The sequence below is a fragment of the Vidua chalybeata genome (assembly GCF_026979565.1).
Source record: "Vidua chalybeata isolate OUT-0048 chromosome W unlocalized genomic scaffold, bVidCha1 merged haplotype SUPER_W_unloc_6, whole genome shotgun sequence".
NCBI lineage: Eukaryota > Metazoa > Chordata > Aves > Passeriformes > Viduidae > Vidua > Vidua chalybeata.
The window spans coordinates 533,473-561,267 of record NW_026530341.1 but is presented as its reverse complement, the minus strand read 5'-3'; the positions used below and the strand labels follow the sequence as shown (position 1 = coordinate 561,267).

General features: G+C 42.8%; 1 protein-coding gene across 1 annotated transcript in view; it reads left to right on the top strand.

Moving 5' to 3' along the window:
- The first annotated feature begins 2,238 nt into the window (after positions 1-2,238).
- LOC128783009 (ubiquitin-conjugating enzyme E2 R2) overlaps positions 2,239-27,795 on the top strand; it is a 154,592-nt gene continuing 129,035 nt past the window's right edge. The window contains exon 1 of the mRNA XM_053933586.1: positions 2,239-2,474. Coding sequence (XP_053789561.1) covers positions 2,298-2,474 — 177 coding nt within the window. The 5' untranslated portion in view covers positions 2,239-2,297. The remainder of the gene's footprint in view (positions 2,475-27,795) is intronic.

Sequence of the window (27,795 nt, the reverse complement as noted above, 5' to 3'; positions counted from 1 at the left end):
TCCAATTTTATTTGGCTGCAAGTCCACAAACAACAGAGATTTCCTTCAAATAACTCTGACATTTTGGGGGACATTACAATTAGTTTAGAACTCATCACAGCCTATTAGTTATTTAAATTAATCCTGCTAGAACCACATTAATTCTTTATTAAGAAATAGGCATCAGTTTTTCTGTCAGGGCTGTTACATCCTTATTACTTCTCCTGTCCTGGCTGAGATAAGATGTCTAGCTTGCAACTACATTTCCATGCCAGACATTTCTTATACAGCTGTGGGGTCCTTTGTGCTGCCAAGCCAGGTGCATGCATTAACATTTCCAGAAGTGAAACCCAGAGTCTCACCATCTGGGGTTGTGCTATGCTATTTGTCCTCCTCCTGCATAATAAATAAAAAAAAAAAGTTACTTATTTTTACAATAAATAATATAGTTAATAATATCACTTGTTAAAGTCTGAATAAGGAATAGGAGATTACAAGCATGGTCTGAGGTGCTTGCTCACATTCACAGGTCGATGTACCTTGCCAATTCCACAAACGTTTTCCTCCCTTAATCATACCAAAAAATGGAAGGAAGGATTGAAACTGTATTTTCTGCTTGTAGAGCCTCACACATCTGTGGAGCCAAGTGAAAACAACACCAGTGGGAGAGAGATAACTGCCTGTTCCTCTCCTACTTGAAAGGAATGAGAAGGAGGTGTCTTTACAAACTGTTGGTCTGATGGTAGATAAGGCCATATACTGATAGGTGAAAGAAGCAATGGGGGAAACCATAAATTCCATATGAATTCCACTAATTGGCACAGACTCTTACTCACTCAAGACTGTGTTAAATCTCTGGATTTAGAGAAAAAGAACAGAGACAAAGAAAAATAAAAAGGGGGGATGGTATACATTAGAAGGGGTCTTAGGTGTTTTTGGAAGTGTGAAAAATGCATATTTTATGATTGGCTTTACGCAATAGTTACAATGAATATTATATGTGTAATGTTGGAAAGTTATGCTGTATTAATTCTCTCAAGTAGTGTGTTGAATGTATTTTTAGGTTATAACACAATGTTAAAATAGAAACTATACTATGTAAGATACTTTCTAACTATCTCAAGAAAGAGATGAGATAATCAAGGAATTCTTTGCACAAGGATAACAATTACAGAAACCCCTAAATTTTCCAGAGGAGAGGAATTTATGGCTTTCCTTATCAACAGAAACGAACTTCTTCAAGCCTGACTTAGACTCAAAGGTGCCTGGGAATTAACAGAAACTTTTTGACAAGTACCAGATGAAGTTCTTGTTTTAAATAAAATATATGCATAATCATGAAGTGTTTTGTATATGCAACAGGCTATTGCTTTTAAGGTTATTCCTTTGTTCACAGGGCATGCTTGTCGTGGCTTAAGTGCCCGAGAGCATCCGGACGTCCGTAATTCTTTGCTTTTTATTGTCTTGTAATTGTCCTAACTCTAAATTTTTATTACTCTAATTGTATTACTATTTTTATAACCATTTTATTATTATTAAACTTTAAAAATTTTAAAAACCAAGTGATTGGCGTTTTTCACAGGAAGTCTGTACTTCTTAAGTACGTCAGCCAATGAGGAAAGAGAAAGGGAAATGTGGCTGGGAAATTAGGATAAAAAGTAGGCTGCATCCCCTAAAATTTTTGAGAGACCCCAGGGGAAATGCCCCATGGCCTCTCCATTTATTCAAATAAAGTTATAGGACTTTTCTGTCTCCTTTTTGGACATAAAACTCTGGTGTTTGTGGATTAATTTTCCTGACACACTGCTGCTTGGGGGGTTGCTGCAGGATTTTTAGGGGACCCTGGGTCATGCAAGGTCGCTCCTCAAAACCCATCCTTTGTACAAAAGCTGGTCTTTTTTTGACCGTGAATGTCTATCAGTGCAGCAGCACGGACTGGCAGTACCCCACCCATGACTCTCACAGAAAACCGCCCCCTCCATCCCACTCATAGCTCTCCACCCAACTTTCCGTACACGACATGTGGGCCTGCCCCGTAAGGGCTGCTGCAACGCCAGGAACCACACACCCACGCATTCCACAAACGGTGTGGCGGAGAGCGCTTCCCCTTTAAGTGCTCCGGTAAGGGCGGGGCGGGGCTTGCCGTGCGGCGGGGCGTGCCGCGCTGAGGTCAGATGCGAGTGGGCGCCGTCACAAAAGGAAGTGGCGGCGGCGACAGCTGTTAGCGCGGGGCGGGGGGCCTGCCGGGCATCGCGACGGCGGCGGGGCAGCGGCCGCAGCAGCCTGGGCGGCGGGGGCCGCGCGGGCCGCGCCGCGCCATGGCCCAGCAGCAGATGAGCAGCTCACAGAAAGCGCTGATGCTGGAGCTGAAGTCGCTGCAGGAGGAGCCGGTGGAGGGCTTCCGCATCACCCTGGTCGACGAATCCGACCTCTACAACTGGGAGGTGGCGATCTTCGGGCCCCCCAACACCCTCTACGAGGGCGGTTACTTCAAGGTACGGCTTTTCCCCGCTCCGCCGTCGGACCGGGCCTCCCGCCGCCGCGGATGTACCGGCGAGCTGCCGCCGGGGCTTGCACCATTCCCCTCGCCGCCTGCCGGGCCTCTTTGTCGGGTTCGGAGGGGCCGCGGCGGGTTTGCGGTCACTGTCAGCTCCTCCACCCTCCGCGGGAGGGGGCCGGGGCCTACGGAAGGAGGGAAGGCAGGGCTCGGTGCCCATAGTGCCCTGCGAGCTGCCCTTCCCCGCCCGCTGCCGGCGGCGGGGGGACGATCTGCAGGGCAGGCTGGCTGGGGGCCTGCAGGGCCTCTTCTCTTAGGATGCCCTCTGGGAAGAGGAGGCCGTGTTATAGCTATCTCTGTTCTGTTATTTCTCAATTTCAACCCCAAAGAAACGCAGGTACCTCATGGCAGAGAGCAATTTCTTCCCTTTCAACCCCAAGTTTGTTCTCTTGGCTCTAGTCTGTTTGTGTTTATTTCAAAGGGGCTTCCCTTGATAGCTTTGTCATGTAGGTGCATCCTGTGTAGGATGACTAACTCAATATAAAAGCTGTGAGGTTTTTTTTTCAAAACTTCGTGGACTTCATTATTGTTTTTTATTATTTTTTTCCCCTCTGGTTTCCTTTTCTTCCTCTCCAAATTTCTAGAGGGCAGCCCTCAAAGGGTTACAGCAACACATAATTGGTAAAGAAAAGCATTTGTCTCTGAGTCTTCCTGTTAATCTGAAAATGTGTTTGTGGTTCTCTTGTAAATACAGTGAGCAAGAAATCTGGCACTGCTGTCCCAGAAAAGGGGGGAAACTTAAATTCTCCAAACAATTGGAGGAGGAATTCCATTATTTTTCTTAAAGGAAGCAATTGAAAAGCCATAGTGCCTGCAGGAGATATGTTGCATCGGGCAAACCCCTTTCCACTTGATGTCTGCTTGGTCTCTAGCAAAATGATGTCCCCTTCAGCTCCCTTCTCCCAGGAGTTATTGTTTTAGTAGGGGCTCCTGTGTCTCTTGTTTCGTGCCCTTTGATTTCTGTCAAACCGAAATAAATTTCGGGATAATTTCTTTGCTTGGCTAACATGCATCTTGGTCTCTCTGGGTGTCCTGGATTCAACTGGGATGGAGTTAATTTTTTCTCAGTAGCTGTTACAGTGCTGTGTTTTGGATTCAGGATGAGAATGGTGTTAATAACACACCAGTGTGTTAGTTTTTTTGCAAAGTTGTGTTTATCCTAAGTCAAGGCCTTTTTTTCCTTATCTCATGCTCTGCCAGCGAGGAGGTTCACAAAAGAAACTGGGAGGGAGCACAGCCAGGACAGGTGACCCGAACTGGCCAAAGGGATATTCCATACCTTAGAATGTCATGACCAGTATATAAACTGTGGGGAGTTACCCAGAAGGGTGGCCAATCTGGGTTCAGGAAGGGGGGGTGTCTGGCATCTGTCAGCAGGTGGTGAGCAACTGTATTGTGCATCACTTGTTTTTTCCCTTTTAATTATCGTTTTTATCATCATTTACCATGATTACTGTATTTTACTTTCTTTTCAATTATTAAACTGTTCTTATCTCAACCTACAAGTTTTACTTTGATTCTCCTCCCCATTCCACCACAGTGGGTTGGGGGGGGTTGAGCAAGGGACTGCATGGTGCTTTATTTCCAGATGGGCTTAAACCACAATGCTGGGTCAAGGTTTAAGAGCTTTGTTACACAAACCCAGAATTAACTTGTAGCATGTGGAATAATACATTTGTGTTCCGTTTGGCTTCATTATTTAGAAGGAAGGGAAGGCTTTGGCACAAGGCTTGCTTTTTGTAATGAGTTGGTGGACATGCTCCTGTAGGTGTGATAGGTATATTCTTAGACTCGCCTCCATTATTACTTATTCTGGAAATTGCTCTAGTCTTGGGTTGGTAATTGGGCCATTTTTACATCTGAATGGTTTGACAGCCTCTTCCTGCACTTACATTACTCATCCATTATTTTCCAAAGAAATCACAATGGATCAAAATATTTTTGCTTGGGGACTATGTGTATGTAATTGTTCTTGGAAAGAAGTTAAAACAACCTATGAAATAATCCAGGGATGTGCATTAACAAGTGTAGACTTTAGGCAAGGTTGCCAATTGCCTTACCTCAGTATTATGAATGTGATATCTCTTTTGGTATTTTATGTCCTTGAAATGTTGTACCTTTCTTGTAAATCCTTCTGACCAGTCCTGTGATGCTTATTTTGAGAGTGGGGGATGAAGGTCTCGTGATGCCTTCACCCCTCCACAGCAGAGGAATTCTCTTCAAGCATCATGGCTCAAGTCTCTCATATGTTGTTTCTGTCTCACCTTCCCTCCATGAGGAGCTGCGCATGGTGGGTTTTGTTTTGGTAGTGTTAGGTCTTTGGTTATGCATCTTAGATACTGAAAAGTGATTTTTAGATCCTTGTTCTGTCACTAGGGAGAAGGAGTCCTGTGGTTCCGAGAAGTGATGTTGTTGACTTACTTTGTATTGGGCCTTCATGCAAATTTTTAGATGTGTTAGACTTGGCTTGCTGAATCATTTAGAAATAAAGTTGGATATTAATCTTGTGGGGTGACTTCTATGATATATTCATAGTATATGCAAGGTGAGCACTAGTTTAGATCAGCATCTGATTTGTTTTTCAGATTTCTTGACTTGATGAAATATTTAGCTTCATCTTGTTTTGTCTTTTTAGTTTTCTAAGATTAGGTAAGCGGGATTAGAAATACGCAATCTGTAACTTTTTTAAACTTTGTGGCAATGAGAGTTTGGGAAATTTCTTCCACTTGAGGTGTGGTTTGAGGGTAGGAACTGGAAGGGAAGTACAAAGGCTTCTAGTTAAGCTAAAGTATAAATGTTTTGAGAAAAGCCTGTATTTAATGTGACCTTAATAAGGTGTTGATGCTAGTTGATTTGGAATACAAATGCTTGATTTGTGCTCATGAAACACTTGAACTTTTTGACAGGTTGTTTTTTCTTGAATAAATATGACTTTTTTTCTCTGGGTTGTTGAACTAGCTGAATAAACTGAAATGAGGGAAGTGTTCTCTTTGTACCTTTTTGGCAGGAGCTACTGTTGTTAAAGGCTGGTTCAACATATCAACAGATTCTGCTGTCAGTTGCTAATCCTGTAACCAGTATTTGATAAATTGAAGCAGAAAACCTGTCCCCCTGGATGTTTGTTTAAATGGTAGATTATCAGTATCTTAGTGCTGTCTACAATAAAGGTTGGGGACTTGTTAAAAATTCAAGCACAGCATCTAAGCATATTTTATAAACTAATATAGCATGCTCAGGTTTACTGCAGTACTTCATAGTTTAGGACCTCCTAGCTAGATGGAAAGGGCAGCAGTCTTCAGAAACAACCACTTTGTGGAGAGCAGGTTGTATCAGTGAGGGATAGGAGCAGTCCTGAACTGCAAGCCCCCCTCATGCAATCAGCTAAAAGTGTACATCTGCAGTGAAGGTTGTCACAAGCCCAGATGTTTCTAAATGGCTGTCCTTATCCCTGTTAATCTTTGCCTTATCTAGTGACTTTATGTAGCTATTCATTATGACTGGGAATAATGTTTTGGGCAACCCTTTGCTCAGGTTCCAGATCACCACCCTCAAGGAAGGAGTTCAGTTATTTCATACATTGATGACCTCCCATTCTTGTGCTGGAAGCCAGTATTTCAGGGAAGGTGCAAGTGAGAAATTATATAAATAGAAACTTCATTATTAGATGTGTAGTGCTGCCCAGAAGCACAGTTTGACCAAGTTTGCTGTGTCAAGGAAACAAGAAGAATGAACTGCACTGTTAGAATTTGGTAGTTCCTAGGACAATTTATTTCATAAGGTATTTTTGCTATATGAAGGAGCAAATCTTGAAACAAATGGGGGAGGGAGGAACCCAAGCATTATGCTTAGTTTTTTCAAGTAATTTGGGGGCTAAATACTTGTTAAAGCATTGCTTTCCCTGCTTTTTCTAACGTGTTAACTGTGTGCTGCTTAGAGTTCTGTATTGTTGGATCTCAGTTTCTTCCAAGTGATTTGTTTTGATTTCAAAGCAACTTGCAATATGTGAGAATAATTTTTTTTTCAGAGCAGTGAATTGATATGGAACTTAAAGATAACTGATGGCAAGTATGAGCACCATGCTTAAAAGTTTTGGTCTTATAAGATGCTTTCTAGAGAGCTTAAAATTAAGCAAATAGAAGTTGTAACTAGTAGAACACAACTCCACAAAAATATTTCTTGGTGCCAAGGAACAAATGTGTGGTACTCTGAGCATAAAAGCTGCCTTCTGCAGGCCTCTGCATTGCAAGGTCCTACAAAGCTTCTCTCTCAGTGTAATTAAGCTTCTATTTTTGTTTTCTTTAGGTATTGTTGATGCTAGTAAGCAATCCACCTATCTGTAGGATAGGATCACTTATTGTTGGCTATCTCCAAAGTGAAAGAGATATTAAGATGTCTGTAGGCAGGAAGGCAAGAAACATCTGATGTTGGTTTATGGATCATAAGCATACTTTATGATCTCTAACTCTCAGGCCTGGGGAATACCTGACTGATCCTCACTCTGCTGTTGCATATAGGTTTTTGGATGGTTGGGTCTGTGGGACCCACAGAACCTCCTAGACTGTACACTCTTTTGGACATCTGCCTGGCTTCAGGAGGCAACAGGCAAAATAATGATGGTAGCCAGCTTCCAGCCCTTCCCCTAAGACTCCTCTGATCCAAGTAGGGATATTGCATATACTAAGAAGCACAGAGAATGGTTTCCACTTCTAATACTGCCTGAGACTAGAAGATTGTGTCCACTTAGGTTCTGTTGTATGGCAAGAGGAGACCCTGCCTCTGCCATGAGGATAAAAATAGAAAGCTTTCCATTTGGAAAGACTGAGCACTGTCAGTTTGCATAATTCATTGTTTGGCTCTATTTCCATGAGTCTGCACAGAGTGATCCTTGGATAAGGTAAAATAAAACGTGACTTTTTCATGGATAGCAATGTGAAGAATTGTGCCTCTTGAGATTTCTTGCAAGTTTGTTCAAGAGATAATAACTAAAAGCATGTGCAGAGCTTTAGATCTGGTTTATATTATGGAAATTAATGGAAGCTTTTGACTCTGTAGTGTTAGAAGGGTTTTCTTGATATTTTGTTTGCCTGGTAAATCCTTAAGATCTCTGCTATTGCAGTGATGTTCTGCCAGTGTCTGAGTGTGGGACCACATCTGTAACTTCTCAAAAGCTCAAACATGTTTTTACCTTACTGTTTCTGAAGTCATGTTTACGCTGCCTGTTATTTTACATAGTGATATATTCACACTGTTTTCTTTTTAATAACACTTTAGTTGTAATCCATGATATTAATTTTACATCTAGAGGGTAGGAAATGCCAGAAAAAAATGCTTACAGAACTTATTCTCTTCTTTGACATCCAGCTTGGCTGTGTAGTTTATGGCCATCATCATATAGTCATAGTAATGTGTAGTATAGGCTAAAGAGCCAAGATATTATCTCGAACTGAAGGGTATCTGAGTTAGTTGGAAACATAGCAGTTACAGATGAACTGCAGTGTGGCTGGACTAGAGGTCATGTGACTCATAATATAGCATGTCCTCTTATAATTTGGGCTGTGTGTCATCGGATGTGTGCATATACACAAAATTAGCTTCCTATTTCCAGAGTGCTACTTCATTTTTTAAAACTTTAGTGTTTATCCAGCATTTTGAGTTAGAAGAATTGCAATTACTAAATTGTTGTGGTATTGACTGAATGTCTCATCTCACCAGATCAGTTTAATAGTAATTTGGCACTGTGTACCTTCTCCCGAAGCACTAGTAGCCAAGATGAAGCAAATTGATTGTCTATCTCCACATTTTCTGAAATATTTTAAATGCATAAATATCTGCCCTAAGCATCCTACAAATAGGAGACTGTGGGAAGATGGATTGTAGGAGAATAGAGACAGTGCTGAAGGCAATCTTACCCCTGAGGAGTTGCATCTGTACTAATTACCAAAGAGGAGGAACAGCCTTGCCTTTAATAGGTCACAGCTGTGTCCAGTAAGGATGGGTGTTATAAAAGAGTGGGTTATCTGGTTGAGAGGAGAGTTGGAGTTAGTTGGCTGTGCTGCTGTGAGGAGCAAGGGTCAGGCAGTCTGCTAGGGACAGATAGGGTTAGGTGGTCGTGATAGGGACAGGAAGAAGTGAGCCAGCCGTGTGGAAGAAAGAGAAAAGGAGTCAGAGTTGAGAGAAGCTGCCCCTGGGAACTCACAGAGAGAAGGTATAAAAGTTTTACAGTAAGGCAATAAGCTAACGGTGACAGTCAGTTTCTGTCCGCCATCGATTGGTGCCAAGCACTGATGCTGACAATTGATGGCCTGTACGGGGATGGATCCTGACAGGAGAAAAATGCTAAAGCTACCGAATTGGGATGCATGTATGATATTTTGGAATCTTGCTTGACTTGAAGAAATGTGACTTTCAGGCTTTCTGGATGTTTGGGATTTTTTAATTGAGGCCATCACATGGAAAACAAGGGGAATGTAAAAGGGCTGTCTTAAGTGGGTGACACTTTCAGATACTGTAGTATTTGTTAATCCCAGAGAAGGCTGCCTGGCAAGCGGGTTGTGTCTTACTTCTTAAGGTTTTAGTATTAAAACATGACATGATGAATTTTCATTGGGCTGTTTTGTTTTCTTAAGATGATACAAGTAATTGAGAAATTTGGGTAAAGGGCTTTTGCTTGGGAGAAGAAACTTAAGTTGATAGCAGTAGGGACATGTTTGCAATAGCTATGTGACTCTTCCCCAAGTTAAGATATGTATCATAGTTAAAGTATTTAAGGCATATGTTTTCATATTCATTGTAGCAAAATATTTGGAGGTGTTAAGATGCAAAACTCTTTGCCAGAGTATTGGAACAGTGTAAGGACCAATGTTTAGTAAATTGTGCCACTTGGGTCAATTCTTGTGTGATAGACATTGGGCAAAAATGCTTGGTTTTAAATTAATCCTTAGGCATCTCTACAGCTAGAAACCTTTTGCTGTCAGATGTAGGCAAAGGCTGTGAATAATATTCTCTTTTGCAGTACCCTCTTTGGCCTTGTCAAAACAAAAGCTATGCAATGGAGTAGCTTTGACTTAAAATGCATTCTGTGAATATGCATTTGGTCTTGCATAAAGACTGCTTGTATAACCCTCTAATTCATGGGTATAAGCTACACTGGTGTGCAAATGTTTGCTGATCTTGGCTAGAATATCTGTGAAAGCACTCACCTTTATTAAAAGAATAGGCATGTTATAAGATATTGATGAAAACTGAATTTCAGCTCTGTGCTCCTAATTACTTACTTTTCTTGCAGAATATTAACTCTGCCAATACTTGTGCCACCATAGCTGAATGCCTTTCAGTGATGTGTTAAGCTTGATAGGCTAAGGCTTCTTTTATCCCTTTTCCAGTGTCTTGTAGCTATTATCTAAATCCCTTCTAATTTGTTATTAATGTGGTAACAAAATGCCCATACACAAATGTTTGAAGGCTTTGTCAGTTCTTAATGATATAGCTACTTCAGTGAGATCTCTGCCTAATCTCTCATGTGGTTTGTTTGGGTTTTTTGTGACCATAAGTTATTAAAAATGCTAAGCAGAAAAGGCATTGAAGCTCAAATTTTGTTAAAAACTTAGATTTATATAACAGAAGAAACATTACCATCATCTATTGAATTTGAACAGTAAGTGTCAAATGGCTGTCTCTTGAGGCAACTAGTCATGTTAATAAGTCCTCTATAGAGAATTATTTGTCACTTTTTTGAAAGACCAGTTCTTGTCCTTTAGGAATGGTATCCCCCAATTTATTATTCCCACTGAAACATTTCAGACCATGTGCTGCTTGCTCCCTCCTCCTGTGGTGGGATGGAGAGGAGAATTGGAGGCACAAAAAGATCACAGGTTGTGAAATGAGCAATTTACTAGAAACAGCAATAAAATAAGAAAATGAACAGTAACAACAGCAATACTAATAGAGAGAAAAACACCACTGCCTTCTATCCCTCCAGTACATGGTGTGAGGTAGTATCTAATAACCTCAGGGTCTGGCTATGCCTCTCCTGGCTGCTGCGAAAATTAACCTTGTCCTGGCTGGAGCTAGGACATTATCTACCCTTTATTCTATATCATCTATGTCATGTCCAGATCCTGCAACTTCCAAATATATATATTTCTATATGTATACATACACACACAAGCATGGGTATCATTCCCTTAGACAATGGCTGTCCTTCCAAGATGTGTGTTCAGTTCATTTAGTCCATGAATGTGGGTTCTATCTGTCCTAGATGTCTTCCAGGGAAGGAGGGCTTGTGTGCTATCAGCTGGTTGCTGCATCAGGAGCTCATGACTTGTGTATCTGGAGCAGTCCATTTGAGTTATGACATACAGTGTGCAGTGTCATTCAGTAACCAATATTATACAATTCAACATTACAGGCTGTTCTCACCCAAATATCAAATCTCATTGAGGTACACATCGTGTTTCCCCATCCCTCTGCATTACCCACCAAGTGAACTCGAGTCTTTGAGCAAAAACAATCCCATGAATGGGTTTGCCTTTCCTTGAGGCAGGACTAATCCAAACTCTTCCCTAACACATTCCTCATAGGCATGTGGATGTTTTGATTGGGCAGGGCCAGCTTGATTGATAGACCCTCTTGTGTTAATTAACCAGGTGGCTCTCGCTAAATGTAGATCCCAGTGTTTGAAGGTCCCACCACCTATTGCTTTCAATATGGTTTTTACCAGTCTATTGTACTGTTCCATCTTGCTATTTTACTCCTAAAAACTGAATTTCCTGGGCAGATCCCTTGACCTAACTTTGTTTTATGGCAAAACCAGCCTTCAGAAATGGATTATCTTGTCCCCTTTCTTAAAAACATCCTCTGCTGTGTTGCCCCATATGATTATGTCATCAGTGTATTGCAAGTGATCACTACCTGTTGTTCTTTGATCCTCTGAGAGTTCAGGCAAGGTATTCAGCTGCCTATTTTCCTCTTGTCTCCACAGTAGCTATCCCAAAACCCCAAAAATGCCCCTTTGGGCCCTTAAAATACTGTCTCCTGACGTAATCTATGCCAAGGATGGGGTGTTGTCCTGTGGTGACTTTATGATGCTGAATTGTATCCCCATTTGTCTGTTTAGCCCAGAAATAAATTTTGCACCTTTAAAACTAGATCTGAGAGTGAAGGAGGGGAGAAGGAGAAGCGGTAGAATGTCTGAGTCAGCTGTATTCAAAAACATAGAGATAAGAGCTTGAGTTTTCCTACTCACAGACTGTGTTGTCTGCAGCCCGGACAGTGGGAGGGAGCTCTCCTTTGCTTTTAGTTAGTTATTTTTAGATAGCTAAGGCAGAGAAGTTCCCCAGACTGTGGCTTTTCTTTTTCTTGGAACTGATCGGCCTTGCTCTGGACTGAAAACCCAGAAAGACACAGGGAACTCACACCTGTGGCCCACTCCACGAAAAGGACTTTCTGAATTTGCCATCTCTTCAGAACAGTGAGAAGTTTTATTGTTTAATATTATTATTTTTTTTAATGCCTGTGAATACTTTGCTTGTTAAATAAACAGGTTTTTTCCACTTTTCTCCAAGGAAATCTTACTGAACCAGTTAGGGGGAGGGGCCGCTTGAATCTGCTTTCTAGAGGGACCCCTTTGGAAGTTTCCTCCCAAATTTGCCCTAAACCAGGACAGGTGTTTTTGCCATTCATTCTCAGCCAGGCTCAGTTCAGTTTCCAGTACAGTCAGCTGTTGGAATCCCCCTGCCACTCCAGAAATAGAGATGGGTTTTGCCCCACTATATCTTGACGGCATCAGGGTACATTGTGCACTGGTGTAAACTAAAGCCTTATACTCCTGTTGGTCTGATGTGCCAGGCCACCAGATCCACACAATCTAATAAATCCAACTGTCCCTTTCCTATACCTGGCTGGCCCCTCTAGTTCTGGTCATGGTATTCATTGCTCACTTGTTGTAAATATGATGAACTGCAGGTCCCTTCAAGAGGATTAGAAGTAACATCAGCACCTTCCATTCTGTCTGAGGACCTGCCCACTGGAAACTGGAGCAGCATTTATCCTTGAAGAATTTCCCATGGTGGTTGTTCTTCCTCTCAACTCACATACCCATGGCTCCTAGGGCAGAGGTGGGTTTTCCATCCCACTTCCTCATGTCCTCTCCATGGTCATGCAGGTAAAAGCATAGGTTACCTACCTCATGGTGTGTTCCCTCTCTCTCTTGAGCAAGAGTGTGCTTGCTCTTAATAGCAGAGGCTTTGGCCTTTACTGGCAGGGCACAGGACATTTCCTCTTTAAATTGCTGGAGGTCTTTGGACAGTCTTTCTGTGGCTGAGATGCAGGCCCACAGGGAGGAAGAGAGACTTTCCTCATATTACCAGTTGAGCAACCAAATTATCCACTCTTTGTTCTTCTTTCCATGACATCACCGCCAATGAGTTGGTGTACGATGATGATGTGCTCCATAGGAACTTCCGCCACATGGGTTGTGTGCCCTAGGCTTCATCTGGATCTATAGGGGACTGCTTATTACTTGAATCCTTATAGAGTACCTCCAGCGCAGCTAATTCTCTCAGGTACTGGATACCTTGCTCCATGGTGTTCCACTTAGTGCACTGATAGATCATCCATGAAAAGATAGCTTCCCCTCATGCTTGACAGTATTCATCTCCAGAGGCTGAGAGTTTCTGTCTTTTTCCCAATCCCCTGATCAATGCCCACATCCCAGGACAGGGATCCCAGCTGCATGGCTTCACTACCATCTAGTTCCATATCTTGGGTCGTGATATCCCAGCATTGGAACAGTCAGGTCACCGCGGGCTCACCCTACTGTCAGCTGAAATATTTTCACATATCTTGCAGCTCACCTAGGGATAGGGATCAAATTACTATATCTGCCCATGCCTTTTACTCTTGTTGTGAGGACCCTACTTCCTCTTAATCCCTCACTAAGTGACCTGATTTGGTCTTGGATTTTTTCTTCTTTATAGGGCTGACTGCTACCACCATGGGTTGTTCTTCTGGTTCAGCTGCAGTTTGAGTGGCCACAGTTGCTCTGCTCTGCTTTTCTTCTCCTCCTCCTGAGGGTGCTGTCTAGTAATGAACAGTGTCTGGTAAATAGCAGCCAGAGCCCGGCAAAATGAAGTAATTTGTGCCTTTCTGGAACTGCCCACGGCATTTTCCTTTCAGATATTCTTCCAGTCTAACAGGGTTCTCTGGTTGTTCAGAGATGACCTTTGAAACCATTGGAGAAGTCCTCCAAATAGTGGCCCATTTTCTGCCACATTCCATGCCACTCATTACTATCCCACCCTTGGCAAAGATCTCTGAATGGCCTTCCTAAAATTCTTTTTCATCACTCTAAATATGGTGTGGCTGCTTATGCCTTGGAGTGGCTACCTGAAGACACGGAGACTCATGTCTGCTGGGTAAAGAACCTACCTAGAACAGAGGCTAGACAAGATTAAGAGAATAAGAGTAGGTATTTAATGCTTTGTCTCTTCGAGTCAGCTCTTATAAGCTCTCAGAGACAAGTATTATACCCTTGATAGCTCAGCTACCTCAGGTAGCATAAAAGTAGCAGGGTGGCTCCTTTGACAGTGTTGGAAACAAAAGCGTTTTAATAAAAGGCAAAATAAAAAAGCTCTTTACAGAGAAAAAACGAGCCAGGGCAAGAGGTTCTTGCTCCTGCTAAAACACTTCACAAAAGCTATTTACTTCTTTTGTTCTCTTCTTTTTCTAGTGAATTGCTTAGGCAGGACTTTTTGGCTTCTGTCCAATTGGCTATCCTTAAGTTTGAGGTGAAGTCTCCAAGGTCCTATGAGGTGTCTTTTAACCAAATTGAGGAGAGAAACTTCTGGGCTTTTTCCTTTTTAAGGAGACAAAGGGTAACATTTTACTCCGTCAACAGGGGGCACATTCCTACATCTATTTATTAAAGGCCTTCAGAATGTACACCTTGGGCAGTCAAAGCCACTGAGAGGCACTACACCCAAGATGGATGGCGGTCATGAGTTTTTCAGACAGATATAAGTTTGGTCCATTTACATATCAGGGGTTAATCCTCCAATTACAGCTTCAGGTAATGAAGTCATATTCCGCATGTTTGCTTCCCTTGAATTCACTTTTGTTTATACTTTTTGGGGCCTGAGGCTGTAGGGTGTCCTTGTATCTCAGGCTTAGAGGGATTGTTTTGTCTCACTGAAATGTGAAGACAGTTAACTAACACTTTATATTGAGTTTCGAGTTATGCACTAATGCAGTACAGGATTTGAAAAATATAAAGGCTAAAATCTTAAGGCATCACTGGTACTGAGTAGACATAGCAACAAGAACATGCTTTCCTTAACATCCAAAAGAAATTAAAATATCTCAAATCTGTTGTAACAAACCTGAAGGAGAAAAGGGGATAACAGCTGGGGGAAATCATCCTCCCCTCTATCCCTACAGACTACGTATGATTATTAATGAATTCCCAAACCTGGGGCAGGTGAGCAACACTAAATATATATCCGAAAATTATCCTCACTGTCCTTGATGTTATGTCGTAAACTGATATCCCACAGTGATGCCTCAGGTTTTAGCTTTTATATTTTTCAGATTCTATTCTGCTTTAGTGTTTAAGTCTAGGCTTCATATTAGGGGATAGTAAGCTCTCTCCACAGAATAGGTAGACAAAACAATTCCTTCTCTAGCTGGGGACCCAAGGACAGCCGATCCAGATCTCAGGCCCAAGAGTATAAACAATGGTGGACCGAAGAGAGAAAACAAGAAGGATGGAACTTCATGGGCTAAAGCTGTAATTGGACAATTAGCTCCAATATGCTAATGGACCAAAACTTATAAAAGTGTGTGAAAAACATGTTCACTGTCCTGTGAAAATTTAAACAGTTTAATAAAGGACAATAAGAGACAAAGACAGTAAAGCAAAGATTATGCCCAGTTGCATATTCATAGACCCTCATGCATATCCAATAAGCTAGTTTACATTTTCCAGGAACTATTTTGCGTGGCCCCTCCTTGGGTCTGCCTTTTTAGAGCATGTGTGTTTCTTGGCTGTGGTTTTGGCTCCTTCTCTTTATCACTTCCAGTTTGGGCCTTGGTCCATACTTTCTTCAGACGGCAGATGCTGATAGTTGGCATATCAATAGCAAGGTCCTCATTGCATCTTCACTGGTTATCCTGACCAAACAGACAGTTCACTCATAACTATATCAGCTACCACTACTACTATGTCTAAGTTTTTGTTACTAGCAGAAATAAAAGCAAAGTTATTTTAACATTATACATATAACATTCATCCTAATATTTGCAAAAAGCCAACAACATAATATGTATTTATAACAAGTGTGAGACCCCATGACCTGTTGTCCATTTTTTGGCCATTTTGGGTTGTGCTGCCTAAGGTGGATCTATTTGAGACCTCTTAATAAATACCTACGTTAGCTCTGTCTAGTCTCTGTTCTAGGTCAGCCTTCACAAGGCATCAACAGTACAGCAACAAAGCAATCCTGATCCCTCTCCCTGCTCTGAAAAGCATCATGAGGAGCACGTAGTGCATATATGGGAGTATATACAGGGTTAGGTACTACAACCATGTGAACAGAGGAAGTAACATTATAACCAGTGGCTCCATACCTATTACAAATGCTTAGATCAAATTTGTTTCCAACCTGCTCTCAGCAGATCTGTTATCTCAACCCTTTGGGCCCACACTGGGTGCCAAATAAGGCTGTCAAGGTTTAGGAATGGTATTCCCCAATTTAGTGTTCCCACTTGTCTTGGTTTGAAAGACAGGTGTCTACTAAGGAAGGCAGGAGCCTCCCTTGGAATGGAAAATATAACCCATTTATCTCCAAATTGTTATAATTTTTGAAATCAAGGGGCTTTCACACAAAAATATGGGAAAAGGAATAACAGTATTTACTAGTATATATAACAAGGCAAACAAACAAGAACAGTGGCAGCGACAACACACAAAACCAGAAACCCAGTAGTAGCAGCCTTCTCTCAGCTGTCACTTTCCCCTTTGGTGTAGTTATGGTTACAGCTGGCTGGGGCACTGTTGGCTCCCAGTCAGGAAGGGCGGGTGCGATGATTCCCCCGCAGCTGAAGGAGGTGCTGTGGCATGGGTTTCGGCCGTCTCCCTCCACGCAGTAATGGTGGACGTGGCCGGCAGAAATGGATGGAGAAAAGGCTTCCTTTATGAACTCACAGGGAGAGCTGATCCTGGTGCCCCCTCTGGATAGCAAAAAGAGCTGTAGCAGGAACCTCGGAGTAGCAAGCTCAGAAGGCAGAGATGAGCAGTCCCGGAGTGGTAGGTGAGATGTATCAGAAACTCGGTGGCTGTAGCTGAAACCACGGGGTGTCCTGGCAGGGCAGGAGGTGCGAGTTACAGTGTAGCAAAGAAACTTTGGAGCAGTGGCAAAAAACAGCAGCAGCGGGACAGGGGCAGCCTGACTCCTGAGCAGGGCAAGGGAAAGGCTCCCTGGGAGGGGAAAGGAGTCAGGAACCCAGGGTTTTCCCTTAAGGCACTGGAGCAGATGTTGAAGGGTTCTTTGTTTGGTGAGGTAGGGTGTTAATGAGGTCCCAGTGCAACGGCCACTCTTATGACAAGTGGAGCTCCACTCATGGTAGGAGAAGACAGCAGAAGACAGAACCCTGCAGTGATGGTGAATTCTTCCCACAACGACTGCAGCCTCCTTTGCCTCTGAATGCTAAGAGCGCAAGGACTTGCAGTTGCCCCAGCCTCTTCTTTTTCTAGCCCAATGCTCGTGTTATCTCTACCCTGCCCAGAGAAACCCCCAGGTAAAAAGAGGGAGTAGCCAGCTGGACCCCTCCCCTGACCTGTGGCGCTTCTTTTGTCTCTCTTAAGTATCCAGTTGTTATTGTCTCCTAGCAACACATATGGGGAAAATTCTTTGAGAGAAATAAACAAAAGAAAGAATCTTAAACCCCAACATTATTGAAATCCCCCAGACCATGCATGGCTCACTCACTTCCCCCCTCCCCCGAGGCAGGATGGGGAGGAGAATTGGAGACACAAAAGGGTAAAGAGCACGGGTTGAGATACAAGCAATTTATTAGAAACAGCAATGAAATAAGAAAGTGAACCATAACAACAATACTAATAACAGTGTGGACAAGACAGGCAAGTAATTTACACGCAATTGCTTACCACTTGGAACTCAGTGCAACTTGACTGTACACCCCGGCAAAACAGGAAAGAACATCACCCCACTTTGTTTTGTCCCCCCCCGCCATGCATGGCGGTATCTAATAACCCCAGGATCGGGGTTGTGCCCCTCCTGGCTGCTGCAAAAATTAACCCTATCCTGGACAGAACCAGGACACCAGTGAACTTCTAAATGAAACTAGCCATTTTATGTTACTGTGTGATCTCTATTGGAGCATATGAAAATTAGAGTTCTAAGACCAACATATGAAATAATTTCCATTTCTCAATGCATACCAGAAACCTGAAGACTTATGTGCTTTAAAACTTGGCTAACATGCTTTCTTCTTTCTGTGAGATTTAACTTTGTGTGGAAGAAGCTTGGCTGCCTTTGGCCTGAAATGCAGCAATAGTGGCTCTACTGGGGGAAGCTGGGTAAGTGGGCTAGATTTTATGGAGGCTGTGAACATTTGGGCTTTTACACTTTGGAACTGAAATGAACAGGGCTAATGCCTTATTAATGTTCAGCTCTTTATTAAAAAGATCAGCTGTGCAGGGGGCCCGACATGGAGCTTGCCCCCACTGTTGTAGCTTTCCCAGGTAGCTGAAAGGGAAGGAGGCATGCAGAGTCTGTAGTTGAAGTCCAGGGCAGCAGCTGTCCCCTCTCCTTTCCTTGTGGCACACTGGTAGCCGAAGGGTGAGGAGGCGTGCAGTGTCTGTTGCTGAGGTCCAGAACAACAGCTGTCCCCTCTCCTTTCCTTGTGGCAACACCAGGAAATTGAGTCTCTTCGGTTTTGCTTCCCGCAGCCTACTCTAGTCTAGTCTTTTGTAGGTGATGGTGACAGGGCAAAACTCGATCAGGGGATGTGTTTCCCTCTTCTTCAGCTAGGGCATTTGTCTAGCCCCCTCTACTGTGTTTAGTTCTTTATTTATGGGTGTCTTTATCCCCTAAAAAACACTCCCATGGTCCCAAGGGTTTTTATTTGCATTTTAGTCCCAGAATGGCAGCGTGGGTGGGGGAGGCAGGTTATCTCCAGGTACTTTAGAGAAAACAAACAGAGCAATTAGCTAATTAACGTTTCAATATCGGTACTCAGCTAGAGCCAGCAGCTGTTCCAGTGTTGCCATGGGAACTAGGAAGGCCCTGCCCGCGCCCAGAGTATCTGTGTCCCCGGGGAACACCGGGAACTTTGTTCATTAGAAATCCCTCCTCTATTTCTTTGATTGGGCTTAAGCCCGCATCAACTTACAGTCTTTGGCTTTTGAGGGCTAACTTCTTTTGGCATTTGTATGCTTTTACTTATGTCTGATGGTAATTCTCCCACTCTTTAGAAACTAAGTAAGACTTAATAATATTCTAATTAGAAATTTTTCAGTAAACTTCTTTGGCTAAAGGACACTTATTCTTAAACAATTATAAAGTACTTAAACCTTTACTATGGCACTTGAACTTAGAAACAGTTATTAACACCTTACTGTATATCAGCCTCTAGCAAGTCTTCTTTAAAGTTAATTTTAAGTCCTCTGGTTTCTTAATTACTGTCCATGCACAAGAGGAGGCAGGTGACACTGTTGGGTCTGGTCTAGCGTCCGGGGGTGGCACTGGTCCTTTGACTCTGGTGACATGGGTCCAAGCCTTTTTCTTGGGTTCGCACCGCAGTGTGTGTGGTGAGTAGCGCCTGGAAAGGTCCTTCGAATTTGGGGTTTAATGGAGTGGTGGTGTTACAGGACTTTATCAACACCCAATCCCCGGGACTGATGTTGAGGGCATTGGTGTTCAGAGGGGAAGTTTGGGGGACATACCCCTTCTTTCTGAGGCCTTCTAGGGATTTTCCTATGACCTCTAAATATTTCTGAGTTGCTGCCTCCCCTTCCAGATAATCTGCTATACTGAAAGGAGTACCACAGGGTGTCTGGTAATAGTCTTCTTGTTTACTTCCCTTAAGTCTTGAACTAGCCTGTATTTCCCTTCTGCTTTTCTTACGGCTAGTATAGGAGTGTTATGGGGGGACATGCATGATTCTAGAATACCTTGCTCTAATAGTCGTTCGATCACTGGGGCTAATCCTCTCCTGCCTTCAGGGGATATTGGGTATTGCTTGACTCGGATAGGGGGTGTATCTTTTTGCATTTCTATTTTTATTGGCGTGATGTTCAAGTATCCACACTTACTTTCTTCTGCCCATACTCTGGGGTCTATTTCCTCTGTCTCTCTGGGTCAGCCTCATGACCTGGACTACCATCCGTCCATCTCTTGGGATGATCCCTACCCCCAGTTGAACTTGCAAGTCTCTCCCCAAGAGATTACTTCCTAAATTTGGCAGATAGATAAAGTCTGCCAAACATTGTCTTGAATTCCCCTTGATTTCTATATTCTCAACTATAGATGCTTTAAATGGTCTTCCCTCTGCCCCTAAAACCTCACAGACCTTCTTCTCACTGGTGGCTCCTACTGGTAACTTGTTTATACTGGACTTATCTGCCCCTGTGTCAACTAAGAACTCAAATTCTTCATAGTGGGGACTTCCTTCAAAGTTTACCAAGGGCTCTTCTTGATGGTTCATTGGATCCCCTAACTTACAGAGCCCCTGACACCCCTAGTCGTCTCCCCTTGAAATCTCTTCTAAGACTTCTTGTTCTTTATGCATTGCCTCAACAAACTGAAACTTCTTACAATTCCTTTTAAGGTGTTCTATCTCACCACAGTAATAGCACCTCCTGTTGCTTTGTGAAGCCTCAGGTTTCCTGAACTCATTTAAGTTCTTATTTGCTCCATATGATGGTGCTGGTTGGTCTCTACATTTTTTAGGAAATGGCCCTGGTCTAGTCTCACTTGACTTAGACGGCAGTGCTGGTGATCTGTCTGCTCTTATACTTTCTCGAGCAACCGCGACCATAATTCTAGCCTTAGTTTTGGCTTTTTCTTCTTCCCTCCTTAAATATATTCTTAGGGCTTCTTTGAGCAACTCATTAATGTTCTTCTCTTGCCAGTCCTCCATCTTTTCTAGCTTTCATCTAATATCGAGCCAGGGTTTGGTGACAAACTGGACCTTCAAGAGGACTTGGCCCTCTGGGCTATCTGGGTCTATATTTGAATATAACTGGAAATTTCGTTTTAGTCAGTTAAGCCAAATTGCTGGGGTCTCATCCTTCTCCTGAGTACTATCAAAGGCCAATTTTGTGTTGCTTCCCCTAGGGATAGACTCTTTGATCCCTCTTATCACGAGGGACCTATAGTCTCTCATGTTTTGCCTTCCTTCTTCTTGGTTGGGATTCTAGTTGGGGTCTACTAAGGGTATCTTTTGGTCCCCTGGGGACCATAGTCTATTTTCTCTTTCCCATATCTTCACTCCTGCTGTTCGGATCATCGGGACCTCTTCTGGAGAGAACAGAATGCTTAGAATAGAGTTAAGCTCTCCCCAGGTATAAATATTCGGCCCTAGAAATTGGTCCAACTAGTAAGATATTCCAACGGGGTCTTCTACTAAATTTCCTAGCTCTTTCTTAAATCCCCGGACTTCGGAAGCTGTCAAAGGTGCATCTACAAACCCAACTCCACCAGCTGCTCCTCTTATAGGAACTTCTCTAAGGGGAAAGAGCCTTTCTACCCTTGGTGCTTTGGATCGGGTGTTACAATATGGCCCTTCTTCTAAGACACCAGGTAGGAAAATAGTAGTGGAGACAGACGCTTGTTGGAGGCTAGGGGGCACGTTAGGTGGTGAACCAACCCTGGGCAAGGGTGGCCTCAGCTCCCAAGTGGGAGGAGGCAAGGAAACTCCAGTTGGAGAAGGGGAAAAGGGAGTTGGGGAGATGATTGAGGAAACTGGGGGAAGGGACGATGGAATAGAGGTGGGAAAACGGGGGAAAGGAATCAGAGACTCAATAGGAGGGGCCGAAGGATTAACTGGGGAAACTGTTGGAGAGGTAACAGGAGTAGAAGGGGGTAGGTAATCGGGGGGGTCCCATTTTTTTCTTTTTCTAGTCTCTTCTTCTCTATTTCTTTGTAACTTGCATATTCTCAGAGTCTCATTATTTATAGAATTCTCCAGCCAGCAAGCTGTATAAGATAGTTGTTCTGTATCAAGGTCCTCTCTGGTTTTTCTGTGTTGGTTTAACTGATTACACATCCACTGATCTCGGGTTCCATACCATGGCCACTCTCCCTGTAATTCTAACTTAGGCCATACTTCTATACTGTAATGTATCATCTTACTCTTGTTTAGACCCTTCGTGGTCTCCCAAGAATCCCATTGGTCTAACAGTTGCCCCAAGCGGCTGTTAGGGGGAATTCTCTTTGCTTTCTCTTTGGAAGGATCTGCTCCTTTAGTATAACCTCTTCCTATTTTCAGGCCTCAAAAAGAAAAGAAAAAAATATACCTTAAATGGTGCCTCTATCTAAAATGGAATATACTGACAGGCAACTAAAGCTCATCTGGCCCCTTCCCACAACTTAGTATTTTGAATCTCTTGACTTAACTTAATTTCTTTTAACTAAACTCCCACTCTTGGTACTACCCTCTTGACACTTTATGTTGTCTCTTGGCCAGGACAATCACTAGTCACACTCACATCTATTGTCTTCTGTTCTCTTGCTCTTCGGCCTAAGTTTTGGACTTCTTGCTGGACTTCCTAGGCTTGGGCCCCTGCTAAGTCTCGCCCAAACTCTTACTTGGCCATTTGCTCAACCTTCTTACTAGGCTTAGGAGGCTTGGTCTCCCTGTTGAGGGGAGGTCAAACATCCTGCCGAGCCTTACACTTGAACTCCAGCCAAGCCCCCTTGCCTGACTCTCCTACTAGGCTTAGGAAGCTTGGTCTCCCTGCCGAGGTAAGGTCGAACGTCCTGCCGAGCCTTACACTCGAACTCCGGCCAAGCCCCCTTGCCTGACTCTCCTACTAGGCTTAGCTTGCTTGCCTTCCTGCCTTTCGGCTTACTCGGGTTCATGCCTGCTCTGCCGGGGACATCCTGCCCTGCCTTCCAAGGACATTCCCCTACCTGCTCTGCTGGGGACCTCCAGCCCCACCTGTCAGGGGCATCCCACCTGCCCTGTTATCCTGTCCTGCCTGCTGGGGACATGCCCTCTGCCTGGCGGGACTTGCCGCTCCTGCCTGCTAGGACATCTTGCCGTACCTGCCAGGGACATCCCACCTACCTTGCTGGAGACATTCCCCTTGCCCTGATTGCTAGGGACTTACTTTACCCATAGGGCACCTCCACATGCCCGGAGGAGGGCCTGCTTTACTTCTAAGGAGACGCCTCAGTCACTCCTCTATTCCACTCGCTTCCCCCTGTTCCCAGCCGGCCCCTTTGCAGGAGTCCGGAAACGTGGTACTAGCGGGTCCCTCTCACTTCGGGGGTCCATGCTGCCGGCCCCCGTCTCACTCACTCACTCACTCGTCTCCCGGTTTTTTTTTACCCATCCGACTCTCCTCCGTGTTGCTCCTCCGCGTAGCTCGTCTCACGCTGATCCTAGGGTCCAGAGGTAGCCAGCAACTCCCGAGGGTCCCTCGAAGCAGGTGGTCGAGCTGTCCAGCTGTCTGGGGGTCCTCTTTGGGCATGGCTATCCCAGACGAGCCCCCAACTGAAATGAACATGGCTAATGCTTTTATTAATGTTCAGCTCTTTATTAAAAAGATCAGCTGGACAGGGGGCCTGACATGGAGCTCCCCCCTGCTGTTGTAGCCAGCTGAATTTGGCACCAGGTTTCATGGCTGTCATGGCAGGAGTTTGACAACTTCAGCCTCAGTTAAAACATGCATATAGCTATGGGTATTATCCACTTATTAATTTCTTTGTGGAAGTTCTTTGTATTTTTTTTTTAAGAAGATACCTGTATGAGCATGCGTTTCAAGGCCTAGTTGAGTTTGATCAGTATTCTAACAAATATTGACTCACTTTCTGCTTCTCTTGGTAACAGACATTAAAACAGAAGGAGACTTAAGTGAGTTACTCAAAGTGACAGCATAGGTGTGCATAAACCTGGTTTGGATGTATATATCTGTGATCACATCTTTCCCTTCATTGCCTCAGTGCTCTGGAATTTAAGCTATTGGGCTTCTTCCAGCTTTTGCAGGAAACCTCATTTCTGAGGATATAACTAAAGAAACCATTAAAATGACAGTAACCTAAGATTCTTAAGACAGGTCTCAAAGCCCACTAAAAGTTTAAAAAAAGAAGAAAAGGGTTCAAAATTATTGTTTCTGGTGGCTGATTTCCTAGAAGTCATGGTGAGTAGAAGGGAAGCCCAGGATAGATGAGCTGAGGTGCTGGTGTTGATTAAATGGTTGTCTTGGCAACTGCAGTCACTTAAATATCTCTAGGAAAATAAAAAGCAAAAGATGAGATTGAGAAATGGTGATGGGTTGACAGAAGATCCCAGATCAATGAGCAGCTTGAGGTTTGTACAAGGAATTGATTTGACTACAATAGAAAGTTGCTGTTTTCAGTGGTGGGATCCTTGAGTATGCAACCTTGCTGGTTCTTGTCTTGTAATGATAGTGTGTCTGGCTGCCCTCTCGTTGCATGATGCAAGATCCTTGGAGAGAAATGCTTGCCTCCCAGTGTATTCATTCAAAAAAAAAAAAAGGCAGATTAATGTGGTGGGAATTCTGCTACTACTAGAGTGCTTCATTTTGCAGTCCCACTGTTCAATGTAGTCATACAAATATTGCAGCAAAGCACAGTGCAAAATAACTCTTGCATGCAAACAAATATATATGAGAATTGTATTCCATATCAAAGCTAAATTACAGAGACTGTGTGCTTTGCTAATCATGCGTGCAACATGCTGTTTTGTGGTTCTGTAGGTAAAACTGATGTTTGAATCTTTTTCTTTCTTTATGGATCATTTAATTCTTTTACTATTGAACAAAAAGCAAACCCCAGAGAAAGACTGACTGAATAAAACAAGCAGGGTTTGAGCCAATTATTTAACTGTTAACTATGACAGGTATTTCTACAGGCACTGAAAGAGAACACCAGGTGCTCAGAGAAACATTAGAAGATTAAGTGTACACTTTCTGCCTCTCATCTAATAACCAATTTCTGAGCTGCTCTTTATGATGTGACTTGTGAAAAGTCATGATCAAAGCTTCATTCAAATCTAAGTGGAAAACTCATAAGCTACTACTTGCTGCAAAGGGCAGAAGTAGACAAAACTGGAGGTGGTAGGATCAATTTCCTATCACCTTTTTACTAGGAAACATCTAGAAATAGGGACAGTATCTCTGTATATTTTTTTTAAACCTGCATGTTTAAAAGCTACTTCACTCTACTGGTACTGGTACAAGTTACTAGGCAGGTAATGATGTAACTGTGATGCATATTCAGCTGGTGCTGTGGCTAATTCATTCAAAGCTTCCATCATATCATCTATTTCTACTTTGTCTGTGCTAAATAATGTGGCAAAATCTCTTCTGACTTTCTCTACCAGTAATGTAAGCTAGTGTTATAGTTAATAGTTCATTGGACTTCTGAAATCTTAGTAAGTTAGATGGAAGTTTTCCTTGGTGAGTGACATTAGCTTCTGCAGTACTGAAATGTTAAAGTAAAAAAAAATTACATTCCCAGGTGTAATGCAGATACTGATGGCAGGTTTTTTTATTTATTGATAGTTTTTGCTGAAGGACCAATGGCAAAAACTCTTGTTTAGGTTTACACTGCCTTTTTGGTTTATAAGCGTTTAACCCGTCTCACATCTCCCTCTGACCCTTCAAGGTGTTATTACACTGAAAGTGCTAATCTCAAATACAAGACTTGGGACTTTTTAAGACTTCTGACACTTCATCTAATACTATGATCAACAGATTAAGGTTCATAAATCACCTCTGAAAGTAGTGGTACATTTTCCAAATATTTCCTATCATGGGCAAAGAAAATTTAATAAAAAGAATGAGGGAGTATGGGATGAAACCTGGATCACCTAATGTGAATTTTTTGAATACTGTACTAATAGTGGGCTGCTCTCTTGTTTGGATCTGTTTTGGTATTTTGGGGGTTGTTTTGGGTTTTTTTTTACTTTCTACTTTCACTGTTTTAACAGCTAAAAGTTACAACAAGGCCCGGTACAATCAAAACCACCTTGTCAAAATGAAGCTTGATATAGAGAGCTTTATAAACTAGGCACATGAGTGGTCTGGGTTTTCTAAAGAGAGCATATGGAAGCTGACACTTCAGCTGGAGATGACTTGGTAGTTATAGCTCCTTTGTCTGAATCCCTCTGCCATTTCATGGGGCTAATGGCAAATTAAGGTGCTCTTTGTATGCAATGAAGGCAGGCTGCTAAAAATATTTGGTTTCTGCACATCTTTAATTAGTCTATCAGACTTTCATTGAGCCCACAGCTTGCAGTCCAAGGTATGAGCTTAAAGTGGTTAAACTCTTCTAAAATGAATGGTCCTACCACTGGAGACAAATCTTCTTCTAAATGGAGAAGGATCTATATTCTCTGGTTGATCTGTTTTAGGACAGGACAAGGCAAACCTGTTGGAGTGTCTTACGTTGCAAAGGCAAGATGTGGCTGGGGTTGTGTATTCTATTGCCATGTGTTAGAGGTGGGGCAGTTATCTTCTGTTAATTAGGCCACCTGTTAAAACCAGGTGGGGCAGTTTTCTTTATCTCTTCCACCACCCATCCTCCCTCCAGGGAGATATCTTCTGTTAATGGGCCATTGAGTGTCACTGCATGACTGGTAAAATTACATCATCCCATTGTGAGAGCCTCTGTCTAGGGGGAGGAGCTAAGCATTCCTACCTGGATATAATCTGAGAATTGGAACACCACAATCTGCCTTTTCTCACTGGATTCCCAGAGGAAGACCAGGCCCATCTACACCACGACTGGATCTCCAGAGGAAAACTACACCCTTCTACAGGATCACTGCTTCAACAGAACTACATTTGTCATTCCAAGAGGACTGCAGCCACCATTTAATCGGACTGCTACCAACAGGGTGTCAAGTCATATTCTGACTCTGTCAGTGTTGTTTTGTATTACTGCATATTTTTTTTCCCTAATAAAGAACTGTTATTCCTTCTCTCATATCTTTGCCTGAGAGCTCCTTAATTCCAAAATTATAATAATTTGTAGGGAGGGGGTTTGCATTTTCCATTTCAAGAGAGGCTCCCGCCTTCCTTAGCAGACTCCTGTCTTTTCGAACCAAGACATGGAGACATTTGGTTTGTTTTGTGTTGGGCTTTTTTTCTCTCTAGCTCCAGGTTGTAGCTGGTTACTGAAATCACTAGAGTTGCTTACTTAGATGTTTCATTTTAATGGTCTGTGTGTTTCATTCATGTGACACCCTCAAAGCCAGATCACAACAATTCCTGTGACGTTAACGTTTCAATTCTAGTTTAATGTCTTGCAAGCATTTGTGGATATAAATCCAGTAAAGTTTGGTGTGAGTTTCCTTTGGTCCAAGATAAAAGTAATTTGCAGTAGAACAGGCTCACTTGAGAAGCTTGAACTTGAGCAAGTGAAATCTGGTTTGATTTTGGTTTTTGTAGGCTGATCCTTGTTACAATTTAACTATCAGTTGCTAGAACAGTGGGCATGGTTTCCATTGCTTTATGCTAAGCAAAGCAATTGGAAAGAACAATTTATCTGTGATCTAGTGCCTGAATCATGCCACAAGGCTTGGTACTTTTTAAATCTTTTTATAAACTGTTTTATCCTAGCTAATGTAATTGTAGATGTTTTTACTACCCAGATAATGCCTTTTGAATTCTGCTAAACAGTTGGCCTTAATGTTGCTTAGCAATAATTAGCAAAATACAGGTGGTTTGCATATTGTTTAATTCTTGATCAAACCTTTGAAATTTTGTTTGTGGTGACCTGTTAAGCTTTTATGTTAGTAGTACTTCCACTGCTAAATGGTGAATAGGAACCTGTTCAGACTGATGCTTGCATCAGCCTGATTGCCAGCCCTGAGCTCAAATCTTTTTTAAAGCTTGTCTTCAGAGTTCTTGTGTTGTGTTTCCACTTGACATTACAGGATTTTGAGAATACTTTATAGCCTTCTTCACAAAGTATGGAATATTTAGTAGGAAGCTTTGCATTCACAACGAAAACAAAGCATGTGTCCTTTTTAATGCGAATTTGGGA